General features: G+C 50.0%; 1 protein-coding gene across 15 annotated transcripts in view; it reads right to left on the reverse strand.

The window, feature by feature from the left end:
- PTPRS (protein tyrosine phosphatase, receptor type S) overlaps window positions 1-19,605 on the reverse strand; it is a 163,966-nt gene that overhangs the window by 45,532 nt on the left and 98,829 nt on the right. For 9 of the 15 annotated variants that reach the window (XM_017833646.1, XM_017833635.1, XM_017833645.1 and 6 more), the window contains 6 exons: window positions 18,520-18,630; window positions 16,201-16,212; window positions 5,593-5,862; window positions 2,531-3,112; window positions 1,516-1,649; window positions 1,214-1,358 (listed from right to left, as the gene is read on the reverse strand). In XM_017833646.1, the coding sequence (XP_017689135.1) occupies window positions 1,214-1,358; window positions 1,516-1,649; window positions 2,531-3,112; window positions 5,593-5,862; window positions 16,201-16,212; window positions 18,520-18,630 (1,254 nt within the window). The remainder of the gene's footprint in view (window positions 1-1,213; window positions 1,359-1,515; window positions 1,650-2,530; window positions 3,113-5,592; window positions 5,863-16,200; window positions 16,213-18,519; window positions 18,631-19,605) is intronic. The other 6 variants (XM_017833647.1, XM_017833642.1, XM_017833641.1 and 3 more) reach the window with 1 other exon arrangement.

Consider the following 19,605-nt stretch of genomic DNA (forward strand, 5'->3'; position numbering starts at 1 on the left):
ATGTGCAGCAGAGTCAGGAAAGGATTTTCCTATGAAACGCAGAGAGAGTATGGAGAAAAAAAAAAGAGAAGGAAAAAAGGGGAAAAACATTTGAAGGAAAGAAGAAAACAAAAATCTTTGAATGGAGTGGAGGCCTGAGAAAGCCCCAGTGAGGAATTCTGTCTGTGCAGAAACAGACTCCCCTTTCTTCCCACTCCTCAGAGGACAGAAAGAGAAGGAGAAGGGGAAAGAGAGAGACAGCAGGATGTGACAATTAAAAAGCCCAGCCCAGAGCCTGCTGCTCCCCCTTGTTAGGGACTCTGAGGGATGGGAGTGGGTGCTCTCCCTCCTCACACTGGTGACCAGAGCCATTTCTGAGTTAGTTCTGCTCCCGGCTACTCCAAACTGCAGCGGAGTGATTTAGTAGAGATGAGAGGAGACAGAAAACACAAAGAACAGCTGCCACAGCCACTCATGCAGTGAAAAAACACCTCATTTAAAAGCAAAGATCTGTGAAAAGCCCAGGTTGAAATATTGCCATCCAGGGTTATTGTCCCCGGGGCAACAGCAAAGGGAGACAATCCATTAAACTAAAACCAGCACGTTTTGTTGCATACACTCCACCCTGGTATCATCAATATCCCCCCTCCTGCCTCCACATGACTCCTTTCTCCCACTCTGCCGGAGCCCAAACGGGACCATTCCCAGCACTCACTGGGCCAGCAGATCTTCCTCCCCACAGCTGTGGAGTCGCTCACGGAAAAGAGCACGAGGACTGCTTCCCCAAAGGGTGGTGAAAACGCTGGACTTGGGAATATCACCTCCCTTTCTCCTCTCCCTCCGACTCCCCACCATCTCCCTGCTCCATTCCCTGTGCCCCCCTTCCCAATGGCTGCTGCTCGGGCTGCGTGGGGACAGGCTGGTGGGTCCTGTCCTCCCTGAGCATGCTCAGCACCACGAGCCCCTCGCTGCTCCCACCCCACGTGGATGGTGCTACCTGGCCCCCCACCACCCCCCAAAATGCTCCTCGCTCACATCTCAGCTACCTGGACCAGCAAAGCGAGACAGAAGGGAGCGGGTCCCAAAGGGTGTCCCCCCCTCACCCATCCCCGGAGCGAAACCGCAGCACCGCCAACACCCCCCCCCGCCCCAGCTCCGTACCCCTGTGCCCACCATCTCTGGCTCCCTGACTGTCTTCCCCTCAGAGAAGGGTGGGAAAAGGAGAGACACCTACTAGACTGCAAGGTGCGCTCTCGGACCTCCGGGGTGAAGGCCCCCAGGCCCAGAGCCGAGCGGGCGGCCAGCCGGAAGACATACTCAGTGTTGGGCTTCAGGCCTTCCACGGTGAAGGAGGTCGTCGGCTCGAAGTTCTTCAGCACCTGAGGTGGGCGAGGCGGGAAGAGAAAAAGAAGTAAAACCAAACAAAAAGGAGCAGAGGTGAACCTCGCCCAGAGACTCCTGCCCTGCTCCCCTCTCGCTGGGAATGGAGGGGCTGGGGTGCTCCCCAGCCGCAGCCTTGCCCCTCTCTGGACTCACCTCCTTGCTGTGGTCTCCTTCCTTATAGAGGAGTTCGTACTTCACTATGATCTCCTGGCGTGGAGGGCTCCACGTCAGCACGATGCTTGTCTCGGTCTTGGCATCTGCTCGGAAGTTCATCGGCTGCCCAGGAACTGGCACGGAGAAGGAGCGGATGGGGCCGAGGAGGCAAGACAAGAAACAGGAGGAAACACATTAGCTTGGCTAATTAGAAGGCTCCTGGCCTCTCTTCTTCAAAGCCTGTGTGGGAAGAGCACGTCAGCAGCAAAATGCCACACTGCAGTGTGGGCAGGTCCTGCCTCTAAAGCAGTGGAGTTAAATCCCACTGCAGGACTCCAGCATGTGCAGAGCTGCTGGAGATGAAGTGTCCCACTGGATCATATTCCTCTTTCTCGGCAGTGTGGAACACAGCCCTTCGCATTAATTCCCAGTATTACACGATTCTGGAAGTAGGAAGCCCATGAGGATGCAGGGTTTCCTCACCAGCACCCCATGCCATAAGCACTGAAAAGAATGTTGGGTGACAGCCTTTGATAAAACACCTCGTGTTTGCAGCTCAGCACATCTGCTGTGACAATTAGGGCTTTGTTTTGCTCCTCTTGCAGAAAAGAGTAAAAAAAGGCTCGTTTCCCACTCATCTCTGACAAAGTAGTTTCTGGGTACTTCAGGGAGAGTCAAAGTGTTACCACTGCCTGGGCAGGGAGTGGTTTAAGGTCTATCAAAGACATTTAGAGTTATAAAAAGGCTTTGATTGGAAGGGACCTCAAAGATCTTCCAGTGCTACCCCCTGCCATGGCAAGAGACACCTTCCACCAGCCCAGGTTGCTCCAAGCCCTGTCCAACCTGGCCTTGGACACTTCCAGGGATGGGGCAGCCACAGGTCCCCTGGGCAACCTGTGCCAGGGCCTCCCCACCCTCACAGCCAAAGAATTTCTTCCCAACATCTAATCTAAACCTCCAAACCCAACCAACACCTTTCCTTCCTGCATCCCAGGGCAGTGACACAGGCGCTCACCTCCCTGCTGCGTCTTAACCTGGATGGGGTCGGAGAGGGGCCCGTCTCCCACGGAGGTGAAGGCCAGGACCCGCACGGTGTAGGTCTCATCCTCGAGCAGGCTGCCCACCGTGGTCAGCAGGCTGTCGTCCACGTTGTGCTTCTGCCAGTTGCTGACGGGCTGGTCGGGCTCCATGGTGTAGTACACGCGGTAGCCACGGATCTGCCCGTTGGGCTCCACCGGCTCCTCCCACTGGATGATCATGGTGGTGCTGCTCAGCATCCGGCCCTGCACGTTCCGGGGGGCACTGGCAGGAGCTTGTTCCCCAGTACGAGTGACCACCGACTCGCTGGGAGGCCCCTGCCCGATGCTGTTGACAGCAGAGACCCAGATCTCGTACTCGGAGTTGGGGCTGAGCCCCCCGATGCTGTAGCGCGTGGTGGTGATGTCCTCCTTGATCTGGTACGGCCCGTCCTGGCTTTTAGACTTGTATTCAATGACATAGTAGGACACGGGGTCTGGGTTTCCAGAGTCCCAGGTGATGGTGATACTTGTTGCTGTTGTCTCTGTCACCATTGGAGTCCCGGGAGCCTTGGGAAGTGCTGAGAATCAGGAAGAACAGGCATTTAAAAAAAACAAAAACAAACACAAATGCTGAAATGGTGCCTAATTGGGCTGGTTAGGGCTGCGGGAGCCGGAGGCACAGCACCAATCACGGCAGCTCGGGAGAGTGCTGCTGGAATATTATGAACCTAGTTATACACTCTATTATCCTCCTTAAACTGCTCCATCAAAGGGAAGGCGTTCAGCTAAACATCTGGAATCATTAGCTCAGACTTCAGCTGCACATCCGCCGGCTCACATGGCAGGGAAGGGAAGCAGCTTCGCAGGAGCTCCTTCCCAGCACACACTCAGATGTTCCGAATGGCTCTGCCACTGCTGAACCTCCCCCTCTTCAGCAGGAGGCAGTGGCACAGCGTGGGCTGAGCTCCTCAGAACAAAACCCCATAAATTCTGGGAGTGCTTCCTCTGAAGCCACAAAGGTGTGTTGATACTCATCTCCCTCTCCCTCAGCCAGATGACTCCCCTTGGAGCTTGTTGGGGACTGCACGATGCTCAACAGCTTTAACAGCAAGTGTTAAGTCTTCTCTAGCTTTACCTGTCCTCAAGCTTTATGTGTTGTCCTCACTACACTCTTTAGACCCTTTCCAACCTCATCTTACCAAAGAATCCCAGACTGGCTTGGGTTGGAAGGGACCTTAAAGACCATCCAGTTCCACCCCCCTGCCATGGGCAGGGACACCTTCCACTAAACCAGGTTGCTCCAAGCCCTGTCCAACTTGGCTTTGAAGCCAGTCTTCTCTAGACCAATAAAACTTTCATTTCTCCTTTCATCTTCTGCCTTGGAGAGCTGTGGATGCTCACATGCAGCAACGTAAGAAAGAACAGGATTCAAATAAAATGACAAAAGGCAGAAGGCACCAGCAGGGCAAGATTCCCTATCTGAGGAGATGGGAGAGTTGGAAGCAGAAGCAATCTACCCTTCACAATAGCTTTTTAAATTGAGAGGATAAGACAGGGAAGGAAGGAAACACTCAGGAAAATAAAGAGGACCTGAGTCCAGCCCCAGGCATCCTTCTGCTGGCACGAGAGCCCACTCCCTGCGCAGAAGCTCAGGATGAGTGTCATGCCAAGAATCACTAGTCCCTGCTCATGTCTCCTGTCAGACCTTCCTCAGGCAGATCACTGATACAACACAATTGTTTTTCTTTATCCCTCCCCTTTTCCAGTGTGTTTCTCCTCTCATCCCCCACCCGTCGCATCCTTTCCCACCCCGTCTCTCCCAGATCCCTCGTGGGTAACACCAGCACTCGGAGCAGACACCAGCTCACACAGAGCTCTACACTCACCCAACCTCAGGGGCTTCCTGCTTGGGTTTAATACTCCCCTGCTGAGGATAGAATAGATTGAAGATGGCACCCGTGCTCCTCTTGGGAATCACTAGCTGGAAGCTGGGGTTATTCCCCGTCTTGTTGAGGCAACAACGGCCACTAAGATGCTGGAACTAAGCTCTACTGCAAGGGTTCACATGCCAGAGATCCTCAGGGCCTTGGCTGAATCTCTAACCTTGGAACAGGATGGCATGCAGGCTCCAAGCCATCCAAGGCTCCTTGCAAAGTGCCCAGCCAGCCTCATATGCCAGGACAGACACAAGCATGCAGGGATTGGAGCCACACTTCTCTTCACAACAAACACCTCAGGTGTCCTAAAGCGAGGGAAGGTCTCAAGCCACCAGCTTCCCCTTCACTGTGGGTTTCCCTGTGTGTGGGATCCCTGAGGACACATGCACAGATCGCAGCACACGGCACTGGGGGTGCACAAGTCTGTGTCCCTGCCCATGGCCACGGACCTCCACACGTACACACAGGCTGGGAGCAAAACACGGATTTGCACACGTGCAGCCAGGCACCCACACGCCCACGATGCAGCCACGGTGTCCCTCTCCATCTCCCACACCTTGGACATGCAGAACCGTGTCCTTCTCCGTGCACACACACCCCCCCACTCGTGCACAAGCACCTTTGTACGTGCAGAACTGTGCCCTTCTCCGTGCACACACACACCCACTCGTGCACGAGCACCTGGCCATGCAGGACCGTGTCCCTCTCCATGCACACACACACCTGGCCATGCAGGACCGTGTCCNCATGCACACACACACCTGGCCATGCAGGACCGTGTCCCTCTCCATGCACACACACACCTGGCCATGCAGGACCGTGTCCCTCTCCATGCACACACCCACTCGTGCACGAGCACCTGGCCATGCAGGACTGTGCCCCCACACTCCTCCCGTGCAGCTCGGGCAGCCCCAGGCTCTCCTGTGCAGACACATGACAACATTCCCACTCGTGCCACATCCCACAAATGCTCCCATGCACAGGCACAGTGCCCGGGTGTGCTGTGCCCACATGCTCAGCCCCTCTGCCCCGTGCCCTGCCCGCGCCCCCCGTCCCGTGCCCGCTCCCCCGCGTGCAGCCGGGCCCCCGCGCTCGCTCCGGCCGTGCTCACGCTCCCTTACATTTCACCGTGATCTGGGCAACGGCTTCTATGACTCCCAGACTGGACATGGCCACACACGTGTAGTTGGCGGAGTCCTTGACGTCCGTGAGCTCCAGGACGTTCCTGCCCACGGGCATGTCGTCCTCGGGCGTCAGGTCCTCCGCTCCCTGCATCCACTTGACGTAGGGCATGGGCGAACCCACGGCCACGCACGTGATGTTGACGTTGCCCCCGGGCATGATTTCATGGCTGACAGGTAAGATGGAGAAGCGAGGGGCCACACGGCGAACTGTGGACGAGACGCACAGAGGTAACAAAAAAAAAAAACCAACCGAAAAAGCAAAATAAAGTAAAAAAAAAAAACAAAACAAAAACGAAAACAAAAAACCAAAACAAAACAAAAAAAAAAGAGAGAAAGAAAGGAAAGAAAAAGAAGGGAGAAAAAAGAAAAAAGAGCAAAAGGTAATTTAAATACAGATGGGGTTTGTCATCGTTTATTTTCTTCCTTCATTAAAAACGAAACGAAAAAACGAAGAAATGAAAAAATCGAAAACCGAAAACCGAAAAAAAAAACTAAACTCCAAATAAATTTGTACTTCACAAACAATATATAGAATATAGACATAAAAGCGATATTTCATAGCAACAGGGTTCCATTGATCAAGATTAGACCCATCACAGCACAGATAAATACACAAAAATTTATTAGCAATTTCTCATCTTTACTGGCAAGAGCTGGCATGGCGAGCGTCCAAAAATCTCCTCCGTGGCCGCTGGGGCCCCCAGCTCCCCGCTCCACACCCCGGGAACCTGCTCCTCCCCTTTCCCAGTGGAGTCTGACCCTGGATCACCTTCTCCCAAAGGGAACAGCCCGTCCACCACCACGGCCCAGCGTGGTCCAGGTGCCCCCTCCGTCTCCAGAGAGGGGCCCTCTCCCACCCAGGGGTGCTGCAGAGGTGGGGTGGGGGCGAGGAGAAGGTTGGGATGGAGATGGAAACTTCTCAACGTTTTGCCTTGTTGGACCCAGAGAATTCAACAAAGAGAGAAGTGTCACATCCCCAAATTCCAGACACACCACTCGAGAAGTAAAAGGCAAAATGGTAAAGGAGGGAGGAGAGGGAGTCCCCGGAGCGGGACAGAATTTAGTTGGTGCCTGCGTGTGAGAAGCGTCCAGGGGAACACAGTCCCCCTGGAGCGAGAGAGAGTGTGGAAAAGATGAGAAACTCTAATGAAATTTTTGTGGTTTTCGGGTATAGAAACCCTAACGAAGCCTCTTTAAGATCTGACACGGTTCCATCGATAGATGCAGCTCTCAGAGTCACAAACATCATGCAAAATAGGTAAAAAAGAGAGACAGACAGAGAGAGAGAGAGAGAGAGAGAGAGAAAGAGAGAAGGAGAGAGGAAAATGCAGAGAAATATAATTTCTGGGCGGCTAGCAAATGCCCACATGGATACTGGATAGAGAGTGAGCGACAGAGAAAGGAAGGAAGACCAGGAGAAGGAGAACAAGAGGGGAAGGGAGAAAGAAGAGAGAGAGAGAGAGGGAGGGGAAGGGGGAAACCCACTTTAATGCTGCATACTTTTTCTAGCTGATGTGACCCAATGTGGTGGCTCACATTGTCACATCTCAGCCCTGGCGGAATAATAAATAGAATAGAATTAATAAGAAAAACAAGGTAATGAAACTTTTAACGTTGAGAAAACAGTGACATGTTCTGTGCATCTCCTTAGCAGAGAGGTGGATGCAGCTTCCAGACCTTACACAGGAAGAACATGGACGCAAAGGGGGAGGCTGTGGTTTCCTTGGCTCCATTTTCTGAACGACCCGGGCTGGCTGGAGGAACTGTGGGGGCCCTTCCTTAGGGGGAAAAGCAGGAGAATGGACAAAGGAGAACGTGTGTGGATCAGAGAGGCCTTAGGGAGGGAGCTGAGGGCAGGGTCTCATCCCACAGGCAAAGACAAAAGGATATGGACCCGGGAAAAATGCAGGAACAGCAGCAGCCGGAGGAGAGTGGGAGTGCAGGATTCCTCCAGCTCCAGGGACAGCCATGCAGGAACTCCCTCAGGCAGGGTGGGCAAGGGGGCAGGAGAGTTTGGAGTGCTGGGGGCCTGAAAACCACCTGTCCCTGCTGTCCTATTCCCAGGTAACTTCGGAACAACCTCTCTAGGGCTCAGTGGCCGTTGCCTCATGCAAAAGCAAAGCCAAGGACAGCAGAGCTGAGCCTGCCCTCGCCCCTCCCGAGTCCCAGTGCCTTCGGATGTCCCCTGGAACTGATGTCTTGGGGTTTTCTAGTATTTATCTTCCTTCCCTGGCTGTCACTCAGCTTTGTGGATCTTTTCCTGCCAAGATAGCTAGTGGCTGTTTGCCATTTAGTGGGGCTTTGGTAAACAAAAGCCAACTACAGCCCTTGCATTGTCCTGCAAGGTGACAAGGGACATCTTCACACAAGGTCTGGTCTCCCCACTGGGCTGTCAGACTCTTTTCTGCAGGTACCAGTAGCCAGGAACCAGTACTGGGAGGCAAGGAAGAGAAGACTTCCAGATTTGTGGCACTGGAAGCTCAGGAATGGCAGAGGAGAATTCCTGCATGCATGGATTTGCAGGGATAATGGGTGGCATGCCCTCAGCTGGGGAAAGAATTAGCATGTGGAGGGAGAGACTGCAAACTCACCTGGCCACTGACACTAGAAGGTGACTTTCTACCCGGAGAAAGGTGTAAGGAGGGTTTTTTACCACCTCAGGGACCAGCACTGGCTCAAAGGATCAGGCAACATGCTCCTTCCTCCCTCCTGTGACTGCAGAGGCCTTTCAGCCCTAAAAATGAGGGTACATCCCTGTTTCTTACTCCATCCTTCTTCCCACTGCTTCTGGAGGTACCACAATTCAGAAAATGGAGCCAGGTGAAAACCACACCTGTCACAGTCTGAGACAAGATGGAGAGAACTTGGAGAGAAACAAGTGGGGTCAACATGCAGACAAATCTGGGGTGGGGATGACTCTTTAGAGGAGGGGCTGGCATGTAACCTTCTGGAGAGGGGGAGGCAAGGTGGGAAAGGTGAGGAGGAATGGGGAGACATATCCGGACAAGATCCGGTCAGCAAACAGCATCAACAGCAACAAACAACGGCAGGTGGGATGCAAACACTGAGTTGTCATGGGAACAGAACAAGACAGTTAATTCAAACCGAAGCTAATCGCAAAGAAATAAAACCGAACCGAAAGAGAAAGGAAAAAAAACAAAAACAAACAAAGAAAAGAAAAGAAAAAGGAAGAACAAACCAGAATTTAATAACTGAAAAGCATTATCTGATGTAGGGCGGAGTGCTGAGAATCGGAGTCTGAAGGGAGCAGACTGTTCCTGGCTGTGGTTTTGGGCAGGGAAGAAAGAGATCCACTCACAAAACACAAGCTCCCAAAGAACTGCAGAGCAAACCCTCCCCTCCTCCTCACAGCTCCCAGGGGTGCAGGTCAGCTCCGTGGGGTCACAGGGCACTTTGGGGCTGGTTTAATTTGGATTAGGGCTGAGGTGAGCCCAAAACAGGCAGCAGCACTTCCCTGGTGCATCCTGGTTTAAAAAAAGCTACACATTCCTGTGTGTGCACAAGCCTACCAACATCCACACACCGGTCTAGGATGGGAAAATAACTCCAGTTAAATGCTGGAGACCTCAGAGAGTCCCTGGATACATCCCTGCCACAGCTCAGGGCTGTGACAACCACAGTAGTTACAGGGTTCATCTCTGGCTCCCCACCACCATGCCCCTGTTTATTTTAATTGCTGCACCACTCGGATTTGGCTGGTGACATGGAATTTGTCAAGGTGAGAATCTCTGGGTCAGCCTTTAGGACAAGGCCCAGGAGGAAGAGAGCAGTGGTGGGAAGGAAGCTGGAAGTGCAGCTAGAGGTGGAATCAAGACCAATTTCAGCTCTGGGTCCTGCTGGGTGTCACACACAGCAGCTGAAAGAGGGAAATTTTACAGGCAAAAAACGTAGTGAAAGAGATTCCTTTCCATTTTGCTTTCCAACACTTTCAAAGGACCGGGAAGAAAAGAACTGCCCTGTCTGGAATTGAAACACTGGGATAGGGCAGTGGCCTTGCTTTACAGACACTTCTCTAACACTTCTCCCAGTTCCTGGTGCAAGAAGCACCTTCCCTGAGTTCCAGGGATGTTTTGGTTTCCAGGACAGCTTTGTCAGACCTGGGTTACGAAGCCGACCTCGCATGCGGACACGGACGTTCATGCTCCATGTGCAGCAGCTCCCGACGGACACACACACAAGCAGGCACACACAAACAGACATTTTCCACGGCCAAAAAACTCCCAGGAGCTTTTTTCAAACAAGGATACAGCTTGTTACTGATAGAACCAGATTTCAAGACAGGAGCTGGACGTTTGGGATGCAAGTTGAATTATCTCGATGCAGAGAAGCCACCTCTGAGGCACAGGGAGATTTCTGAAGTGCAGTTAGTTATGAGTCTGTTTAATTGGCTGTTGGATAAGCATTTCACACTGCAAATCTGCACCCCAAATCGGGCTTTTTTTAAGAAACAGAACAGATCCATAACTTTTCACACCCTTGGAAAGCCAATTGGTTTTGTTGCTGCTCACGGAGGCAGAGGTTAACCCAGTTTGTGTTGTGTGAGTGGCATTTTTGGCTTTTTTGGTCCCAGTCAGCACAGTTAAGGTTCCCCACCACCACCACTCTGTTAAAGAAGAGGTCCACAAGGTGAGAGGTGTTTTTGCAAGGGACAGATTTACAGACCTGGTCGGAAGAGACACTGTGAGATCCAGGGTTGACATTTGCAACACCAGAATCCATCCTTAAAATGCGTTCCCAGGACGCTGCTAGTGAGAGAAATCTGAGGACCAACCAACCAGTTTGTGCTGAGGAAATCCACCAGTTGCACTTTTTAAGCCCCTTCCAGATTCCCTCAGGGAGAAGCAATGTTGGAGGAGGAGCGAGGTGGGGAAAAGGAGAAACGTTCTGGACAAGAACCCGTCACTTCAAACCCCGATTCACATTAAACCAACTCAAAGTGAAAACACGTTCTCATACCTTAAAGGAGAAATTAATTGGGAAAAGGAAACGAAAGAAAGTGAAGTGACTGGTTGAAAGCACCAAACAAAACCAAATGGTATTGAACATTTTGACACTCAGCAAGCTGCTGCTCCAAATGAGGTGAGAAGGCGGACATTATTGGCCATTTTGGTGAGACAGGAGTCATTCCGTCTTGCTCCAAAATGAGGAGGGGGTAGGGAAAGGGTGCCAAAATAATGTGCAGCCTCTACATTATTAGTGAAGCTTAGATTACACCTGTCCTCCCCTCCCAAAAGGTGGTGTGTCCCTGCCCCTGCGTGTCCGTGCAGCCGCCTCTGCCTCCTCCTCCCTCTCCCATTCCAATTCCAGGTTCGTTCCTCTGGGGCCAAACGCTGTTGGGTTTGGATTTCCGACCTCCGTCCCTCCACAGGACGAGATGCTCCCCTCCTCATGCCCATCTCCTTCCTCATTTCCTTCATGGTAAATAAAAATAAATGAGTAAACAGGTAGATAAATAAAGAATGAGCCCAAGGCTTGGATTTGGTCTGGAGGAAATCCATTACCTTCCCAATAATTGTTACTTTTCACTTAAAAAACCACATTAGCTGAGTGACAGGCTGGCTGAACATCTCTGGTCTTTTGTAATTCTTTTTTTTTTTTTCCTGTTGCTTTTTACAGGATTAAACAGAAAATCATCGAAATCCAATTGTTTTTCAAGCAGCTCTGCAATTTTAAACACAGACTCGACTATTTTAGTTTTTGTTATTTTAATTTGACAAGGTGTAATCTAATTTTTTCCCCTAAAACAAAGAGAACAGCGATGCAAAAGGTGTAAGAGACACAGGCAGGCAGAGATTTCGAGATCAGTACAGCACAGTGTTCCTGCAAAGTGCCCTCTATAGAGAGATAGTCATGTATATACATAGATATATACACAGTTTTGAATTTTTTTGGTTGGTTTTTTTTTGGGGGGGGGTGGCTTTTTGTATCCATTTCCATTTCCTGATACCCTTGAGAAATCCTTCTGCAGAAACACAGTGAAGTTTTTGTTTGCTTTGTTTGGTTTGGAACTAGAATTTCAGAGCTGAGGACACCCCAAACACGGACAGGGCGCTCCCCCACCCATGGAAATGCTAAAACAACCCTGAAAAACTATCCCAGAACTCTCCATCCCTAAATTCCAGCACCTGGAAACTGGGCACTGCAGAGGCAGCTGTACAACCCAGTGGTGGGTCTGCCTCCCTCCTTTTCCATTCAAGAATTTATCAGTCTAGTCTAAAAAGGTCTTAAAATTCCTACAGTTAAAAATACCAATGACTGTTTTGCCCTCATGGCTATTTGTTAAATCTCTAGTGCAAGTGGAATTATTTCCTTCAACCTCTAAATGGCATTGAAAGGGAATAGCTCAGCACTGGTTCCACTTGGAACCAAGCAGCAGCTCTGGTTTGATGGTCAAATTACACATGAGTCAAACTTAACCCAGGCTAGAGGCTAAATTATTGCTTATATTAGTCACATTTTAATCTATTTTGAAGTTTATTTTCTGAGGTGCTCAGCACACTATTCCTGCATTTTCTATGGGTTTTATTTCGTTTGATTTCTACTTGTTCTGCTCCTACGTGTTTAGCCCTGGCCTGGTTTCATCTTTGGCCTCTCAGTGAGTTGAGGTTTTCCTGAGAGCCTTGAGAATAACTGGGAATGTTCTCAGCATGCCCTGGACTGCAGAACCTGACTCGGGGTGACTAAGCACTGAGCTGCCTCTGACAAGCAGCAAAGGCAGGGCCTGAGCAGGCACAGCAGCACTGGGCTGGTTTAAATTCCTGCTGAGCCATTTACAGCTCCCTGGGCTGGAAAAGAGCAGAGCCACAAGAAGCTCGAGTGGAGAGGAAAGAAGGATTATCCCTGCAGCATCCCAACTGCTGCCTTTTGTATCTCCTGACAGGGCCCCGCTGCGTGAAAAAGGGGAAAAATTTTAATTTTGGTAAATTTGACCGTGACAACACGTCCTGTACCAGCAGCAGCAGCTCTGCATAGTCAGAGGACGCCAAAGCACAGCCCACGTGGCTCATTCCTCCTTCCCTCTGGGATATGGAGGAGCACAGGGACACGTGGTCCTTACACACAGTGCTCCATCCCCGGCCAAGCAGCTGCTTGTTGGGATCAAAACAGAGCAATTGAGGTGGCAGTCACGCTTTCCAAATGAAGAGGAGACCTGCAAATGGCTCTGTTTCCAGGGGGCAAAACATCCATGGTCACAGGTCCTGGATGAGCAGACCCTTGTCCTCACTGGGGTAACTGAGCTCCACATGTGGGGACTCCCTGAGGCTCAGGCAAAATACCATCAGGTACCACAGAGTGGTTTGGGTTGGAAGGGACCTTAAAGGTCATCCAGTTCCACCTCCCTGCCATGGGCAGGGACACCTTCCACCTGCCCAGGTTGCTCCAAGCCCTGTCCAACCTGGCCTTGGACACTCCCAGGGATGGGGCAGCCACGGCTGTGCAAGGAGAGGCAGGAGCCTCTCAAACACCACCACGGACTGACAGCTCTGGAGCTGCAGGATTTCAAATCCATCCCTTCCTACAATCACTATGGGCCACAGGTTTGATGGCATTTGTGTCCCTAGGGATACAGAGAAGCATCTGAGGAGACTTTTGAAAGCCAGGTGACTTGTGTGGCTCCCATAAAATCAGCATTTCCACCCGAGGGTGTGCTGACTTGCACTAGAACTTGTGTCCTTCTTTTCACTGCCTACAGGTGAAACTTGGACAACTGGCTCAGCCTAGAAACTTCCATACACCCTAGGCTGGTGGCAGAGTTCACCTCACCTGCTTCTGACCTGCTTTTGTGGGCCTCCAGAAAGACACCTCTGCCTTTGACCTTGGATATTCCCTGTTGGAAAACTCTCTGTTATTTTGGACCATGGCACGATCTGACCTATAATAAAACACAAGGCAAATCCTCACCCAGTAATTTCAAGACCATGCCTCTGGTTTGGGTTGGAAGGGACCTTAAAGATCATCTTGTTCCAACCCCCTGCCACAAGCAGGGGCACCTTCCACTAGACCAGGTTGCTCAGAGACTGTAACTTTAGCAAATCACAAGCTCTTCTAGCCAGGTATCAAGTCTCTATTTCCTCACCCAGTGTCATTCCAGCCTATCATGACTACATCCCATTTAGCTTGAGTTTATTGTTGTTGATATTATTATTATTATTATTTTTATTGGCTTTTAAGGAAGAATTTAATCTTCAAACCTTCTCAGATCACAAGAGGTTCTACCAGCAGCAGTGCGGTTTGGCCATGTTAGAAATACTTTAGGAAAGAGAAAATAAACAAATAAAAAACAATGGTGTATAAATCCCTTTTTAATTGCACCTAAATCCTGAAACTTAAACTCCTAGTCATGAAGGAAAATCCTGTAATTAGGAGTGATTATCACCTTTTAGTCCTAGGCAGGAGGGAGGTGGGATGGGAAAACCTCGTTTCGAAAACTATTCCTTTTCTCTTTTTTTTTGGTGTTTTTTGGTTTGTTTTTTAATATAGAACAAGCCTTTTTTTCTTATTTTTTTTTTCCTTTAAATAGAGCCTTGGGGCTGGGGGTTGTTTTTTGGCTATTGTTGGCATCCAAGTCAGAAGAGCCACAGCTGGTCTCTTCCCAAAGACATTCCCAAGAGCGCAGCATTTCGGAGTGGAACCCTCGTACCTATGGGGAGGGGGGAGAGACTTGAAAGGGGGAGGGGAGAGTACCAGCACTGAGGGTCCGAGCACTGAAATCTCAGCATTTTAAGAAAAAAGAGAAGGACAGACAGAGAGAAAGAGAGAGACAGAGCAAGAGAGAGACAGATACTGTGTCAATACTGCACTGGATTTCTCAAAAATCACACAGCTTTAATACCTGTGCCCTAGGAAAGCCACTCCTTTGGTAGCTGGTTGAGGTGAGGACTGATGGGCAGAGGGAAAGGCATATCCAGGGAAAGGGCTGGCATTCAGTTCCGCACAGGGAAAGCACCAAGCACCACGGGTACCACTGACACACTGCAAACCCCCTGTTCACTCTCCCATGTGGCCCAGGACGCACACATGGGAGGCAACAGGGGCTTCGTGGGGATAAACAGGGAGATGAGAAGAGGGAAAAGAGGCATTTTCAGCTCCAATGTCACTGGTCAGGTTCCTGGTCGCTGTTTGCAGTAGCTGCAGCTGCCAGATGTGCCCCAGCAGCCCATTCCAGTGGCTGCCACAGCTGCAGTTCTCTTCCCACGCTCCTTTGGGAAGGAGGGCTCTACCTTCGCTGCACCTGGCTGGGATTCAAGGTGCCTTTACCAGGCAGTAATGGATAAATGACAGGGAAGGGAGCAGGAAAATATGGAGAGGCAGAGCCAGGAGGCAGCTGCCTGGCTGCCCTTCCCTGCCAGGACGAGGGGTCACCCTCCTCCAAGGAATTCTGGCAGGCTCTGCTGAGGAGCTGGGCACTGCCTGGCCATGGGGCTCTCCATGCACACATGGGTGCTCCAGGAGAGACAACGCCGTGGGGTTTGGGAACAGCAGGAACCTTTCTGAGAGCAGGTGAGCTCCTGGGGTTGCTGGAGGGAAGTGGGCAGTTCCCAGAGAGCGAGCTCTGCGTTGCTGGGGAAGCCCTTCGGAGCAGGGATCGGGGTTTGGCTTCGTGTGCAGGATGTGGAACAAGAGCCACACCTCGAGAGACACGTAAGTAATAACGTGACCCGGGGGCTGCCCTAACTCCTGGAACGACCCCCCTGGGTTCTCACCATCTTTTCCACTTCCCAGATCCCTCCCTCCCCCCAAAACAAAGGCTTGTCCCAAATAGCAGGGCTTCCATGGACAGGCGTTAGAGCTGTGTGACTCCTTTCCTCCTGGAGGGATTGAGGAGTTCAGTTACCACCGGGTGGGCAGGAACACTGGCTTCTCACAATGCGTTTGGAATAAACTACAGCACAGCATAACCAATCGAAACAGAAACGGGAAATCAAGAGAAAGCAAAAAACCCAACAGAACCGAAAAAAATTCGGAAAGTAACAGTAAATTCACTTCAAAGAAACCAGAATCGTATAACGGAAAGAAACCAAAAAACTGTACATATTTTATATCTCGAAAAAAAATAATTCAGAATTAATTTAAAAAGTGGCATGCAAAGAAGATTCGTTACATTCTCCTATCATGCATCAGGCCCAATGTCCAAACGGCAAGGTAACCATGACGACAAAAAAGTGCAAGAACTCAGCAACATTACCAAAGGATGCATAGAGAGGCCCACAATGCAACTCAACTCATCTCCGCGAGACCCGGGAACGCGCGGGTCTCGCTCATCTTAAAGATTTCTTGCTTTTTCTCTTTTCATTTTTTTTTTTTTTTTTTTTTTTTTTTGTTCTTTTTTTCAAGCAATAAATGAAACTATCTGTTTTTAAAGAGATAAAATTTTTTGTGTGATTAGCATTCACTCTTAGAGCTTTGCTTTAATTTTTTTTAAATTTTTTTTCACTTTTTTTTTCATTTTTATTTTTTTTTATTTTCTCTTACGAATGTAAAAATGTGGGTAAAGAAAGTAAAAAAGAAAAAAACCACACCAACCTTCTCGTAGCTCTGAGGGATGTTAAGGGGGTTTGATGCGGAACACAATGACATGAGGAGAAGAGAAAAATAGGGGAAACACAGAGAGAGTAAAAAAAGGCCTTCTCAAGGCTGTCAGCTGCAAATTGATTGATTTTTTTTTTTTCTCTTAACCAAAATAAAAGGAAAGGAAAAAAAAATGAAGATAGTAACGACCCTCTTTCCTGCCTTCCTAACGCTCCCCCTCCCATCCCACTGGGTACCTTTAAGACCAACCAAGCTCCGTATGGAGGTCAGGCTGGGAGCAATCCTAGCTCAGAATCAGCCCCACAGAGGTGCTGACCCCAAGAAGGATTCTCCCTTCTTTAAGTCCTTCTGCTCCTTAGAGAAGGGGGAGTGGAGCCTGTGCCGGGCAGGAGACCCGACACGGAGGAGCCCCCAGGCTGGAATTCCGCTCCCCCGGCCCCCGTGCTCCCACCAGCCCCACACCCAGCCCTGCTCACACTGACTCCACCATGGGACTGAATAAGGAAAAAAAAAAAAAAGAAATAATTAGAAGAAGAAAAAGAAAAGCAAAACCAAACCAAACCATTTCCTTGCAATGTTCAAACTTACAACTCCTATCCCAGGTGGTCTATAGAGACAAGCATGTTATGGGAGAAACAAGTCAATTGGAAACACAGGAGTGTTCGAGACTCTTTTAAAACAAAAAAAAACGGGAAGAAAAATGTGCATGAACTCTCCCTCCCACCAAAGCAAATCCATTTCAGAAATTTGTTACCTTTCCACGATATTAACACACAAGAAACAAGGAATTAAACAGCATGAAAAACACCCAAACCACAGGCCGAGCTGGTACCCGCTGTTTTCTGCACTCTCTCAGCTGGTTAGTGCTGGTTTCAGGCAGGCCCAGGTACACACAGGCTAACTGGGATAGAAAGAGGGCTATACCTGGAGCCCACTCATCCAGGTGTGGAGACAACACCATGTTACAACCTTTGTCTCCTGGGTAGTTTCCGAGTGGCCAGAAAAATAGAGGAAATTTATAAATAAAAGAATAATAAAAAATCCCCACATTTTTCCTGCTTTTTTTTTTTTAAAAAAAAAAGAACCCAAACCATTCCAGCTAAGCTGTCTGCAAAGGATCCAGCCCTGAATTAGCATCAGATCCAGATTTACATTCCCAAAATTTCGGGGCCCGGGCGACGGGGCAAAAAAATTTCAAACGCAATTTTCCAGCTGGCCACAAAAGGCTACTTTAAAAATTTAGCTTGGAAACATTAAATTATTAAAAGCCTTCTCTCCATGTGCATGTGATTTAGTGAGCGTGAGACACGAGAGAGAGAGAAAGAGAGAGAGAAAGGAGTGCACACAGGAGCATGGCTCTGCATTGGGCTGCAGAGTAACGTGAGTGTAGGTGGGAGGCGCTTCCTCTGTCGATGGGATGGAAATGGGAACAGTTTGCTGGGATGTAACTTTTCTTTTTTCCTCCCAATGGTTGTTTTTTTTTTTGTTTTGTTTGTTTTTTTGGTTTGTTTTTTTTTTTTCAAAAAAAGCCAGAAGGACCAGCCCTGCTCTCTCATTACCAAAAGGGATTTTGCTGTGGAAAGATGTTAAACCAAAGCCACACACGAAATATTACAGGTCAGAGAGATTAAAATAATGGAGAAAGCAGAGAGGCTGTTGGCCCAAAGGGTGGGAGAACATCGAGGGGGCATCGAGCAGAAGCCAATCCCCCTGTCATCTGTTCCCCCTGTTATGGGTGAAGGGATTGTCACTGAGGCAGGGTTGGCCCTCTCCAGCTCTCCATGCCCAGTGTTCGTTTCCAAGGAACCAGTGACAATTTACTGCTGGCAAAGGGAAAACCAGCTGGGACTGAGGGGAGCAGTGACAATGCAACCTGGTGAGATCTGGGGACACAGAGCTCTGTGGAGGAGGCTGAGAGGGTCCTCCCCTCCTCTCACACCCACAGCAGCAGAACTGAAACCTTCCCACTTCCAGAGAGGGGCTCCTTTGGGAGAAAGGGGGATTAGGGCCTCTCTGCAGCCAAAGTGATTCATTCCCCTTTGGGCTCTGCAGGCTGACGCTGGCAGATTTTGGGGGGCACTGTTTTGGGTCCCACTCGACTCCTCTGTGGGTGACACAGCCCTGCACTGCTGGCGGGGCAGCAGGAGCCGCCGGCTGCGGGGAGGAAATCGGGGCACAGGGGGATCCCTCTGCAGGCTCTGAGATCACCACCAGCATTTCCCCTGCTCGGGGCCAGGATGGAATGGGATAGCTGGGACAAGGGAGGCCCGGGGAGGAGGGAGGTGTGTGCCAGTGAGCCGATGTGCTCCCTACCTCTCACGTAAAGGTTAGCGGGGGAGGAGTAGCGCACCCCGGCGCTGTTGCTGGCCACGCACTCGTACTTCCCCTGGTCGGTCTCCTCGCTGCTCTCGATCTGCAGCCCACCTGAGGAGAGAAGAACACCGCAGCACAGACACCATCATCACCACTTTGCTTTCAGACACGGTAACAGCCTCAGTGTTTTGCTGTTTCCTCCCTGGGAATGCAGGCCGGGAACGCTGAGCCCCTGCGGGCACTGGGCTCAGTGTTACGGCTGGACACGTACCCAACGTGATGAGAAAATTTAATCCCCCCCTGCTCTATCAGGAGTTACTCTTTGTCCTGAACCCATCAGCAAAAGCACCAAGTTTTGTGGCTTCTGCAATGCAGGCGTTCTGCACCAGAACTCCCGAAATCAGCCTCAATAATCCATATTACTGTGAGCCCCGGAAATCCATCAGCAGGTAGTTGACTTTCCCTTGCTCAATTTGAAGCAGTGACCATAAAAGCGAAAGGCTTTGTCACCCACTGCTTGGGGAATTTCTATCACCACTGCCTTTGTTTTGTGCTCAAATACCTGCTTCCCAGGAAGCCTACTGAGTCCCTGTGCAAAGCACCTCGCTGATAGCAAATATTCCCAAGGGAAAACCCCGTAAATACTGCACTGGAACTTCAGAATTGCCTGCGTGGTTTGCATCATCTGGGCCAAAAGGATTAAGGTTTTTCTTAAACCTGTACATTATTGCAGGCTACAAGAATACACCCAGAGCCCAAACTAAAGATTCCTGTCAGCAAATACGCAGAGAGATGCAGCATGGAAGTACATGGGAGAAAATTGCCTCATTTACCTCAGAAGGCTTCATCCCTGCAAAACTCCAGTTAAAATACATACTACATAAATTATTCAACAGGCTCTCAAATGTTTTATGTATTAGGAGTACATGATTATACTACAGATATGGACAGAGCTCACATGTGGTAAGACTCTTAACTCCCATCTCTGGGAAAAAAAACACTAAATACGAAAACCAAACAATTCCAGCTCGGTGTAATAGTATTGATAAAATCTTAAGTGAGAAGAGTGCAAATGAGATCATTGTT

This window comes from Lepidothrix coronata, unplaced genomic scaffold, assembly GCF_001604755.1.
Source record: "Lepidothrix coronata isolate B3197 unplaced genomic scaffold, Lepidothrix_coronata-1.0 Scaffold219, whole genome shotgun sequence".
In the NCBI taxonomy this organism is placed as follows: domain Eukaryota; kingdom Metazoa; phylum Chordata; class Aves; order Passeriformes; family Pipridae; genus Lepidothrix; species Lepidothrix coronata.